The 12,295-nt window shown below is 50.6% G+C and overlaps 5 protein-coding genes across 5 annotated transcripts; 2 read left to right on the top strand and 3 right to left on the bottom strand.

Moving 5' to 3' along the window:
* Window positions 1-3,352: 3,352 nt before the first annotated feature.
* Window positions 3,353-4,860, bottom strand: COCCADRAFT_1689 (uncharacterized protein; the record flags this gene model as incomplete). Its single annotated transcript, XM_007710042.1, has 5 exons — window positions 3,353-3,421; window positions 3,675-3,981; window positions 4,080-4,173; window positions 4,233-4,272; window positions 4,321-4,860. The coding sequence occupies 5 exons, from the start codon at window positions 4,858-4,860 to the stop codon at window positions 3,353-3,355; spliced, it is 1,050 nt and encodes a 349-aa protein (XP_007708232.1).
* Window positions 4,861-5,897: 1,037 nt separating this feature from the next.
* On the bottom strand, window positions 5,898-6,997 carry COCCADRAFT_22990 (uncharacterized protein; the record flags this gene model as incomplete). The annotated part of the gene is made up of 3 exons (XM_007710058.1): window positions 5,898-6,463; window positions 6,535-6,828; window positions 6,904-6,997. 3 exons carry the CDS (start codon window positions 6,995-6,997, stop codon window positions 5,898-5,900), a joined length of 954 nt encoding a protein of 317 aa, XP_007708248.1.
* A 747-nt stretch (window positions 6,998-7,744) lies between these two features.
* COCCADRAFT_85610 (uncharacterized protein) lies at window positions 7,745-9,415 on the bottom strand (the record flags this gene model as incomplete). Its single annotated transcript, XM_007710118.1, has 1 exon — window positions 7,745-9,415. One exon carries the CDS (start codon window positions 9,413-9,415, stop codon window positions 7,745-7,747), a length of 1,671 nt encoding a protein of 556 aa, XP_007708308.1.
* Window positions 9,416-9,746: 331 nt separating this feature from the next.
* Window positions 9,747-10,539, top strand: COCCADRAFT_33356 (uncharacterized protein; the record flags this gene model as incomplete). Its single annotated transcript, XM_007710076.1, has 2 exons — window positions 9,747-10,242; window positions 10,295-10,539. 2 exons carry the CDS (start codon window positions 9,747-9,749, stop codon window positions 10,537-10,539), a joined length of 741 nt encoding a protein of 246 aa, XP_007708266.1.
* A 674-nt stretch (window positions 10,540-11,213) lies between these two features.
* On the top strand, window positions 11,214-11,849 carry COCCADRAFT_85598 (uncharacterized protein; the record flags this gene model as incomplete). The annotated part of the gene is made up of 2 exons (XM_007710117.1): window positions 11,214-11,611; window positions 11,693-11,849. 2 exons carry the CDS (start codon window positions 11,214-11,216, stop codon window positions 11,847-11,849), a joined length of 555 nt encoding a protein of 184 aa, XP_007708307.1.
* Window positions 11,850-12,295: the final 446 nt, after the last annotated feature.

The raw sequence follows: 12,295 nt of genomic DNA, 5'->3' as shown, positions 1-12,295 counted from the left end.
ACACTTCACACTATACGGCTTCATACTCTATGGGGCAGTGATGGGATCCTCGATCATGATCGGGTGGCTCAGAGCACCCACGACGACGTGACCGAGGCGCAGCATGCGCAGCTGATGCCACAAGCCGCGCAAGCACACATCTGATCACTGACTCGATTAACTTTGCACATCTCCCGGCTGTACTTGCTCTATGTATTACACTGTACCAGAGAAATCGATGGTAACGAAAAAAAGCAATAAGTCTGGTAAGAAAGTCTGGTACATCCTAGGCATGTCACAAAAGAAAAAACGTCCTGCGGATCCCCCCACAAACCCTAATCCCACTCACTACCTTGCCCTCCACGCATGACGTGCGTGATTTCTACAGGGAAAAAGAACATTGCTCCCGCAAGCAAAAAACCAAGAAACACTCACATATACACAGAAAAAGAATGCTGATTTGCATACCCGTGATCCCCCATCCTGCCTCACATGACCATCCCCCACAAAAAGCACCTTCCGAACTGCCAAACCCCCCTTCCACTTTCGTCCACTTCCATCGTAAGAGAAAAACAACAACACAACAGTCAAAATCCCCACTACTACCCGCTCCTAACTTACCTAACCACACACCTTTCAAGCCACTTCCCCGTTTCCACTCCACCCATGCCACTTCCCACCTACATACACATACATACCTCCTGCATCAACAAGTCTGTTTCAGAAGAAAAAAAGCGGCCCCGCATGTACATACATACAAGCTGCATGTACAGTAAGTAAGAGGGTCTCTTCTATCTAGTAGATTCTACACATGGTACATACATATGTATGTACGTACGAGTTGTGCAGATTTGTTGGCGGAAGACGCGTTTAAACCACATCACCACTTTTTTTCCCTATCTTGTTATGGTGAGAAGAAGACAACGAAGCTGGCGATGGAGGGGCGGGGGGGACACTTGATGGAGGGGTGTGGGAAAAAAGCGTTACGGGCCCCGCGGAACGGTCCTGCCATGCACGCATACGCGAAGCGTTGAGCCGGAGAAATCTCCGTTTTCCTTTGCAACGACAGCAACACCCCTTGCCTTGCTTACAGAGAGATACGTGGCTAGGCGGGCATGGGATGAGAGGTAGGGGGAAGGGAAGAAAGTCTGGTTGAATGAGTATTGAGTTTGTGTGGTTGAGAAGGTAGTGACGGTGTAGACCGTGTGTTGTACGCTTAGAGGGTATGGGGGATGAGTGAAAGAATCAACTTGGTGAACAATCGATATCGCAGAAGATACATGGGGAAGAAAAAATGAATTCGCTATGCCGGTACATAACGATATGTACAATATTCCCACAAGGATACAAAAAAAAAGATGCGATACAAGCCTTTTTCTTTTTCTTTTTACCCTATACACAAGAAACGGCAGGCATTCAACGGCAATAACCGAGCGAAGAAAGAAAAGAGAAATCTGCAGATAGAGTAGAATAGTTGTATACATTGTAAACAAAACGGTAAACAAAATACCCAACGTGTATGTAATCCTTCCAATTTCTTTACTCACACTTTACAACAAGGGAAGGAGGGAAGGAAGGGCCCACGTTCTAGAACCACACACATACCCTTTCGCCACATACGACACACAACCCAGACTTTCAAGCGGAGAGGGGAATAGTAACTAGAGAGTGTGTGCACATGATCGGAATTTTACAACATGCCGGGGCGAGTAGAAAACAGAAAGACCAAAAAAAGGACCGTTTTGATAGGACAAGATTCAGAAAAATTCAATAAAAGGAATACAAAAATGGAATCGGAATTATGGCAAGCATGATAACAGCGAAAAAAAACAAAACAAGCAGAAGATCTTCGCTTCCCCACGGGAAAGAAAAAAAAGACGACGCGAGGGCGTGCGAGCCCTTTCCATCCCCCCCCCCCCAATCTTCCTCCTCCCACACTCTCTCTTTCTCTCCCACTTACTTAACTCACACGACATCATCTCATGACTTTCCGCAAATAGAAAAGGGTGGAGGAGAATCATCCTAGTCGGGCCGACGGAGGCGTGTGTGTGTGTGGGTGGGTGTGGGCAAACAACAAACAAGCAAGCCCACCCGAGTTGCCCGTCCAATATAGAACGCCCTTTTTTACTTTATTTGGGATTGTATTTATCTTTCCAGATCCTATAAGCCAAACGCACACACACCAAACTCGTTAGCACATGGTCATTTCTTTAAACTGTACATCGGGGCCAATCCAATCGGGATAAATGAAAAATATAGCGTCCTTGGTTTCCGGCTTCCGGGGCTTTTTTTCCTTTTGGGAAAAGAAGGTGGTGATGGTGATAGTGGTTGCGGGCAACGAGGCGAGAAGCGACTATCAAAACGGGGGTGCTGAGGCTACTACTGCATGTCGTCGAGATCCAGATCGTGACTGTGGCGAGTTTCGTCCATGACCCGATGGTCGTCGTCGGCTTGTCATGGCCGTCGTCTGTTTGTCGCCCTTCGCCGTCGCCGTCATCCGTCCGGTACGTACGTGCCATCCGCGCCCCGAGCGAAGTTACCGTCATTGTCGCGATAGCCGTGTGGTCGTCGCTTTTTTTGGTCTCTCGTTCCAAAATCCTTTCCCATTTGCCCTCTTTCAAGCCCGCACGGCCGTTCAGACATGTTTACTACTGTCGCGCCATTATGCATCTCAATTTCCAGCTCGCCACGATTTGATGCAATCATCTGACAGGTGCTCCACACACACATGAACGTGCTGAACTCCGTCATCGGCTACACCCTCCCACCCTTCCGCTGATGCTTACTCCAGAACCGAGGCCAGCGACACGCTGCCACGTGTAGCGCCGTAAACAGGCTTGTGTGCACCATGCACCCAGTGCGCCGGGTCTAGAGGTATACCCGCTTCCACTATTGGCATACGACGACGAGGCTTGTACCAAACCGGTAGCGTCCTATGGCTGGTTTTTTCTCCTCTGTCGGCGGATGCAATCATGTGTGCGTAGCGGGGAACTGGGAGCAAGTGTGACAGGTCGTACTGCGGGTGAGGGCGAGGGCCGCCGTTCAGCGTCCGCATCGGCTAAGCGAGGGGACTGTCAAAATGGTGCACTCGTAGCCAATCGACTAGCCTTGGCAACTGCGCGTTCAGACTGGCTGGCCGGAATGGACAATAGCGCCGTGCGTTGGATTGCTCCATCACGCCTGATGGCTTGGTGTTGAGGTTGATTGAGGGTGCAACATCGGCTGAGACGGGATGGCGCGGGTCAATTGCCATACTGGCAGCTCGTCATGTCTTGCATTGCGCGCGCCCTCTTGACACGGCATAGACTGAGGCTCGGTCCGGGGCTGATATGGATCCTTTGGTCGATGACGAGGGTAACGAAAGTGGTGCGACTTACCATGTGTTGCCTAATGTTTTGTTACCCTTGGATTCTGCGAGGCGCAGGAATTGAGCCGCTTTGAACTGGAGACAAGGCGCAGTCAGCATACATCCACATCAGCCGAGTTCTTGCTGCTGCCCAAATAGTGAGGCGGAACAAAGGGGGACGCCGTGTCTCAGTGGGACATGGCGCATGATGACTGAGGTCCAGGCTGTACACTCTTTTCCAAGCTGACAGTTCGCGTCGTTATTGCATAGACTTGACCGGTCAAGCGGATGCACAAAGGAGCATAACGACCGTAAGGTAGGGGAAGAGGGCTGACACATCTTTGCTTACCTTGTCTTTCTTCGTACCAAAGCCCTCGATGTAGCACCAGGCTACCTCATTCATCGCATCCGTGTCACCCAGGTTTGCAGCTGTTTCGTAATATTGCTTCGCAGCTGCAGGATCTTTCTTGATACCCCAACCATTGCGAAAGCAGTTGGCCAACTCATACATGGCCAACACAAGTTCGCCTTTGGCTGCACCTCCTTTTTTCATGCCAGCTCCAAGTGCCAATTTTTCAACTTCAGCACTGTTCGATGCTGCCATAGACAAGTATTGAACCGCTTGCTCCTGGTTGGATTCACAACCCCAACCATGGCTGATACATAGTTAGTAGTGAATTGGATCAGATACTAACGAGTATTCGCGTGTCGATTGACAATTCCAGGTTGCAGTTGGGAGAGAGAAAGAGCTTACCGCAGGGCAAGGCCGTAGAGAACTTGAGCGAGAGCATTGTTTGCGCCATTGGGATCAGCAAGTTTTCCAAACAGGGACGTTGATGCTTCAAGATCTTGTTTCGTTCTTGTCAGTTTCACCAGCAAGGCGTACACATCTGTTGCAATTACTCACCTCCATGCTCGTGTTGTCGAATAGCCTCCTGTATGGTCTCCTATACAAAGCTTAGACCGACTCTTGTGCTCTCCATAGTTGTGCGTACCTCGTCCGCTGGAGCGCCAATGGTTGCACTGCGACGCCTTGGGGTTGTCGGTCGACCTTGTGACATTGGACTCACGGGCACATGGCTTGGTGTAGGGGGCTGGGAACCGTGTTGCAGCCCTGATGTAACCAGCACTGTAGCCCTCTTTTCCCACTTGGCCTCCTCCTCCTCCGTTCGTGCTACTCCATCTCCGCCCACTTCTGGAAGATTGTCCGGTACGTTTGCGGATGCGTTCGACTTGCTTCGCCCAAGCTGGAACCGATGCCGCTCCCCTCCCGACGTGGAGCCCTGTGACGAGGCATTGCTACGACTTCTGAATCTAGGAAATTTGCCTCGCGGTTCAGGTGACAAGAGAGGGGAATCGCGCTGGGGGTCGCCGGGAAAGCTGGGTGGCTCGATCGTCTCTTGCGTCGACGTCGTGGTGCGAACGAACTGGAACTCTGGGACATTGGGAGAAAGGGTAGCCCCTGTCGGGGATGCAGGGCTTGCACCATCATCCCTGATTTTGTCCTTCTTCTTCAACAGGTCTTTGAGCGTCATGGTGTCGCGCAAATTGCCTCTTCTCGTGTCGGGCTTCGCGTTGCCAGCGCAGGCAAGGGGCTACGCGGCAGGAGACCTAGTATCGTTCGAGAACAGCTTCGCCAAAATTAGAGCGTGCCGTGCTTTCCCACTATTCAATCTTCAGGGTATTCTTATATCTTCGCAAAATCATCGTAAATGTGGCAGAGTCGCACATTATGCTGGCGCGGGCTGTCGAATTGTAAGGCACGACGGACAGTAGGATGGAGGCTAAGCAGTAGTTCCAGCCCGCCTCAGCCTCCACACGGCATTGCCCCTGCAGCCTGTCAGACCCTACACAGTGAGCACTTGCAACGCTAAGCATACGCAAAAACAACATCATCTCTACCGTTATGCCACCAAATACGCTCCCGGAGCACATGGAAACCATGTGCATCTTCATGTATGCCTGGGCAAAGCAACTTCTGGACTTTTAGAGCTTCAAGTCCCAGCCGTTGCCACATCCAGCGCTATCCATGCGTCGCCGTTATGCCTACTGCGTATGTACGCAATCCAGTTGCTTACAGCCGCCACCTTTATGAATACAACCCGGCGAACACCTGCAGCGTATATGCGGCGTATATCACATACAAACGCCATAGTAATATGTCATCCCGCAGATCTCTCAGCACTTCAATATCCAATCATTCACAATTTCTAAATTGGCAAACAGAGCATATTCGCATTCTTTCAATTCTTTTTCTCGTTGCATGTGTTTTACTGTCTTCTTCTTCTTTCTTTCTTTTTTCTATTCGTTCAAACATGTGCATAGGGTACAGCCCCTTGAAAAGAAACGAAAAGACAGCATAGAAAATCGCACGAAGGGGTATCACCGAAAAGAACCCTGAAAGACCAAGGCCATCCCTAAACAGTCAAGACGAGCTGAACGCCATCAGGACGAAAACCTACCAGGCTATGAGATACACAAACTTGAGACTTGAGAAGAAACAATTAGGGTGATCCATACTGGAAACAGAGCAAGGGAAAACATACAATATCCAGGCATCACCAGATCTTGCTTACTGGTCTGCATCGAAGGGAACAAAGTCTGCCTGCTGTGTGAACTGACGAGGCTCATGGTCAGCGCCGGCCTTTGGTGTAATCTGCTCCAAGTTATCCTCGACAGTCACCATATCCTCGGGGGTCCTAGAACGATTAGGCGTATTCGACGAAGGAGAGCCTGCTGGTGAAGAGAGACGCGTAGTCTTTCTCATTCGAGAGGCACGGCGAACATGTCCCAGACGGCACTCATCGCCGTAGCGACATGTTCCTGTGTTGGCAAAACTAGGGCACTCATGTGCATGTAGTTCGGCGCATTTGTCTCCTTTCTCACAGTAGCCCAGGTTTCCAAACGCTTCGCAGTTTAGCGCAGCGGGATTGGTGCGAACATGAGCGAAGCGACAGCCGTCGTTAGCACATCGACCAGCTTGGAAATGCAGGCAAGTAGGCGCATTGTGTGGCGAGGCCTCGTGTGATAGAGAGCACTGCTCTCCCATAGGACAGGCATCTTTGTAGAACCAGCGTTTGCACACAGCTTGCTTGTCTGGATCATGGACGTAAGGACACCCATGCCGTGAACACACACCTATCGATACGTTAGAGACAAAAAGGAAAATAAAAAGGAAAGATGCCGAAAGTGTCGTTTCGTGGAAATACCTGCGGAAGTAAACGTGCGACAGAGATCCCGGAGCTCCGATGAATGATCGTTTGTCGGGGCCGTGCTGTTTGGTGGCAGTGGGCTTTCACTACCGCTTGCCTCTCGAGACTTGGTCGCGTCTATGTGCTTGTGTGTAGTCGGGCGCTGGTATGGATGGTAGGGTTTGTTGGCGAAACCATGACCATAGCCACCTCGCTTTCGATGAAATGCGCTGTGGTACGGATTGGCAGAATATCCTCTGGCCTGTGCATTCTCGCGCTCTTCTTTCTCTTTCTTCAGGCGCGCAATATAACCTATCGTCAGACTGTCAACATCTTGCGCTCATGTTCCACCTATTTCGCGCTTGTCTGTACGCCTCTCCCACATACTCTTGAGCTCTGCATAGGCGCGTATTCGTTCCTCCTGTGAGGTCATCGCAGTAATTTGTTCGTGTGTGTACGGCGGGGGCCCCGGTGGTGCCATATTGTTGTCGCTTGATCGGTTAGCAATGTACGATAGCAGTTGGTAGGCGGGCGACGGTCTGCGACGGCAAGTAGATTGAGGTTGTCGAAGGGGAAAAGCAGCGGGGCAACAAAGAATAATATAGTACTACGGTGAGGCAGCGCCCATACTTGGCAGGGTCCAGGTCACGTGCCGGTTTCATCATATTTATATTCACTACCTGACAAATACATCAATGCCAAGAAGAAGTATCATCTATTAGTCTCACCACACTTTTCAGACAGTGCTGATTTTCTTCAGGTGTAGAGGGGGAGTTGTTATATAGTCACAGGGTAATGTAGTTAGAAAAAATAAACATACGCGGTTGCTGGGCTCGCAGCGAGCATCCCCTGTCGATTTTATTCTTAGCAACACCCTTCATGTGAAAGCCATAATGGTTCTTTTCTTTAAGCACAGGTTAGTTATTGGTAGCAATTGTCAAGTTGCTATCCATATAGACATTGATTACAGGTGACTTCTACATAACCCTTGTCATGCAAGACAAGACAGAAAAGCACCAAGAGCACCGACTCGTCTCGGTATGTGATAAGTTATAGATAAACGCCGTCATGCAAAGAGAGCTTCTGAGCCCTAGTCCCAATAACGCCGGAAGAATGCTGTGACCCTAGACGCCATCCCGCTGTGAATGTTCCATTTCCCCTCATGAACCAGTACCAAATGTTCAGACCGCGTTACAAGGCGGATAATTACGGAGAAATGCCCTGTTTATTATTCATCCGCTTCCTCGTTCAACTGCTTACGTTTGATAGCAAGGTCTGCCTTCTGCTTGTCGATCTGATTCTGCACACGTTTCTTGAAGAGGACATTGGTTTGTCGGTCGCGCTGCTCTGTACTCTGAATAATGGCCTTCTCCAGCTCTGCGATTTCAGTTCGGAGCTGTTCTTGACGCTGCTCCTCAGCTGCGGCGACTTCATCTACTTCGTCGCCATCCTCGTCAGAGTCCGCATCATCGTCGTCATCATCATCGTCGGCAGAAGTGGCTGCTGCAGGTGTCGAGGCCGCAGTCTCGGGCTCGATAGTTATGTTGCCATTATGGCTAAGAGCATGCATGGCGACATCATGAGCGGTCGTGGGGGTACCGACTTGCTCGACTTGGACATTGCCCGAGTTTGCAAGCAATGCATTAAGCTGGTCATTGTCGCCAGTGAACTCGACTTCGTCATCCATGAGACCCTCTGCAAGCATCTGCTCAAGATCGTTGGCGTCCATCTCTTCTGCTTGTGAGGCGTCAACCATTTCCTCGTCGGCCTCTTCTTCCGAGCTTGACTCCTCTTCCGAACTCTCTGCATCGCTGTCTATCATCTCATATTTTGTAGACACTGCATTTTCGTCCTCGGCCAGCAGTCGGTTCATCTGCGCTTCGGCTCGCTCGACATCGATGTATGATTTTCGAGGGCGGAAACGTCGCTTGCGGGCCCATTTCATGGGCGGTGTCAGGCCATGAGGGAAACGGTGAGTATCTGGGGAGATGTAGGACGGCAGTGGATATTTCTTTGCCTCTTCCTCATTCTTAACCTCGTCGAGGACTAAGAGCATCTGGCAGACATCCGCAGTCTTGACCCAGTCCTTTTTGTTCCAGCTCTTCAGAGATTCAATGACAGCAGGTAGCTCAACCATGGTCGCGGCGTACATGCGGTTCTGTATCGTAAGCATGGCGCGGCGGCCCTCGCGATCAAAAAAGCGAAAGTGTACACCAGGACCGCCTTGTGATACGCTCTTCCCGATTGTCTTTTCTTCAATAGACTTGCGCAGTAGGTCGCAGTCTGGGCCAGGCTTCATCCGCAACACAAACTGGGACTCAATGGCTGGATCGGCTTCTGCTTCCTCAGCCTCGCTGTCATATCCGACACCATATGGCCTTACTGGCGGCTTTCCTGCGCCCTTGACTTTCAGGATCGCCGTACTTCGGGTTGGGGCATTTGCATTCAGACTGCCCTTTGGCTTTATGGATAACTTGATAGACTGGGTGCGGTTGTGCGTCTTCAGTGGAGGGGGCGGCTGCTCGACGGCTCCGAGGTTATCGTCGTCGTCGCTGTCGTTAGTCATGGCAAGACTCTTCGCAGTAGGCTTTGGCTTGCGCTTGAGAGCAGGTGAGTCAACATGTTCACCCTCGTCGCGCGCCCTCTTCTTAGGACCGGGCTTTCCTGGGGGAATGGCATTGCCGCTTTCATCGACCTTTGGCTTTTTGGTGTATTTGCGCTTGATCTTTGTTGCATCGCCATTCCCTGGATCTGCTGGATCGCTAGGGGTAGGCGGCGCGATTTTGAACTTGAGCTTCGGGGGTGGCTTCGCGGCAGCCGGTGCAGGCGCGTCGGATGGGGGAGGCGCTGCGGGCGCATCGCTGGAAGCGGCGTCGGGGTTTTTGAGTTTGAGCTTCATCTTGGGCGACGGTGCGGATTATTTCGTCGGTTACGATGACAGGAAAAGGACATGCACCTGCGGGCGCGTCATTTGCGGGATGTGCAAATGTGTACAGGCTGGAGAGGGCGGATGGGCGACGGTGGTGATGCGTCGAGGGTCGTCTTGGCGAGCTGCGAAGGTGAAGGGCCAAAGCTTCCAACCCGCGTACCTTCACTCTATCGACACTGACTCTCTTCTCAGCCTGACCACAATGCGCCTGTTCCCACCGTAACATCCACCTCGTCACTGGACCTCTGCATCGATTCTTGTTTCTTCCACACACCACGTATACGCGCACACACGTACAAGCATGTCCCAAAACGATCTCTTCCTCAGTTTACTGCGGCCCGCCGTCCTCCACATTCTGCGCGCGACGGGTTTCCAACATGGCAAGCCCTCAGCCGTCGATACTATCGTCGACTTAACAGCGCGGTATCTATCTGTCCTGGCTGAGCGAACAGCATACAATGCCTACTCAAACCACAACGACCTCATACCAAACATCACCGACGTGCGCATGGCCATGCAGGATTGCGCACTCCTTGTGCCGACCATGACAGCCGGAGAAGAATTGTGGAAGGAAATACTACGGAAGCCGCTCGAAGAGTACAATGCCGAGACAGGCGCACGCGAGAACGAAGCGGCACGACGTGACGCCGAAGATACCGCAGACATTACTGAGTTTATTGAATGGGTCAAGGGCGAGCAGAACAAGGAGATTCGACGCATCGCAGGCACATACAAGCCGGTTCCAACGAATCCGACCGAGCAGCTTGACCAGGAGGAAATGGAGGATTATCTGAACAGTACGTTGCATGTGTTGTTGTAATATTTCCTGGAAATGCTAATTGCGCCTAGCTCTCATGAAGAAGCACAGCAAAACCGGAGTCGAATCGCGTTTCCAAGGGACAGTCTTAGGCGTTCCCGCCGAGCCAAAGACTATCAAGATTGAGGGAGGAGCTGCCGACTCGATAGAAGAATGGTGTCGCAAAACGCGCGAGAGAGCAGCCAAAGAAGCGGAATCAAAACAAGATAATCACAATCCCTCAAATCACGTTGAAACAAGAGAGGCTTCAGAGGATGTAGTAATGGAGATGGAATGAAACCTATTGATTGATCATGGAAGCATAGCGAAGGCGTTTGGTCACATCATTTTCTGGCGTTTTGGATGGTCGGGACTTGGAAGCAGATGGAAGCAGCTTTTTTGGGCATTCCTGTTTCGCTATTATCATGTTTATTTCTCGGGCTCGGTATAGGCGCGTGTGCCCAAATAGCACAAACATACGCTTCAACGCCACCAACGAATCGAGCGTACATTACTGTTAATTTGGTAAAAATCAGATAAAATAATGACTACGTGAAAAAGAAAGCATACAGTAACCTGATGTGGTATATGTGGATATGAACTTATGACGTACATGTCTAGCGGAGTTGGTCGTTCCAACAAGCCGAGTCGCAATGCAGCACCGCAATAAACCCACCCACGCTTGATACTAGATTACTACATGCAAAGACTAAAACACGGCCTATGTACAGATTAGTTTCCCACGCATCCAAACTAGGCACCGCATTGGTGGGGCTTGAAATGAATGACGGACGCGCCCCGCAGACGTCATAGCAATGACCAGGTGAACCAAAACAATCGTCTCAACCTCTTCCACTCAACCAATTCCCTTCTCCATTCACATAAAAAAACCCATAAACCCTCAAACCCCATAACACAAACAACTCTTAATCCTCTAAAATCCAATCCCAACACACAAAAAAAACATCAACAATGTCCGCCCTCTCCCCCACCGCCCCCTCGCAACCCACTACATCCCAAGCCTACACCACCCCCGGCAACCCCACAGAAAAGACACCCCAGGAACAATCCGAATCCTTCAATGCCTCTGACAACGCCGCTTTCGCCGACCAACGCATCCCCACAAAACAAGCGACGCACGAGCAAGGCCTTCAAAACGCAAAGTTCGAAGAGGGAAAAGGCGTCCACGGCGCACCGGCTGGCGAGGAAAGCAAAGGACTTAGTGAAGAAGATGTAGGACGACACAAGGAGCTGGATGGGCAGCAGATGGCTATGCCGGGAGAAGGAAGGGTGGCGGATGCGGTGGCGAAGAAGGGGGTGGGATTGGGGGGTGGAGGTGCGCAGCCGGGGTTGGAAAGTGATTTGGATAGGTAAGTTTTCCTCATTTTTGAAGTGTATAGAGGGATAAAGGAAAGGAGGATTTGGCTAACGGATTTTTCTTTTTTTTACAGGAAGAAAGCAGAGCAGGCGGAGGCGAGGGAAGCGATTAAGGCGGAGAAAGCGCAGGCTACGTCCCAGGGCGGTGCGTTGGGACAGACGGGCGGACCGGCGAATCCAGTGGATAATGCTACGCAGGGAGGAGGCAATTATCCTAATTCTAGCTACTAGATCTGCGTGAGTAGGATGATTTATGATAGACACGGCTGGGTGAAAGATAATCACATGGTTGATCACGCTTTTTTTGAGTAATTGAGCAGTGTATAGTTAGATGTGTATTTTGAATCAAAACATACAGAACCGAGGCTGAATAAAGAAATTATTTTCATAAGAATGTACATGTTATAGAGACAGGTATGGCAGCGCTGTTGCAGTCTACACATGTACCGATACATCAGTAAGCTATGAGCGACGAGGCGATTTCATTCAGAGAAAAAAAGGGGAAAGTCAATGAGGAACACGACCGAAAACAGACAAAATAACAATATTTGTTTGAATTTCATCCATTGCCCCCATAGAGCTCAAGAAGAGCCATGGGAAACAACATAGTATTAACCATCCCATCCATCCACTGCTGTTGAACAAGTTCCAGCATCTATATGCACATACATATACGA

Source organism: Bipolaris zeicola (genome assembly GCF_000523435.1).
Source record: "Bipolaris zeicola 26-R-13 unplaced genomic scaffold scaffold_14, whole genome shotgun sequence".
NCBI lineage: Eukaryota > Fungi > Ascomycota > Dothideomycetes > Pleosporales > Pleosporaceae > Bipolaris > Bipolaris zeicola.
The sequence above is the reverse complement of the archived record's forward strand: the minus strand, read 5'-3'. Positions and strand labels throughout refer to the sequence as shown.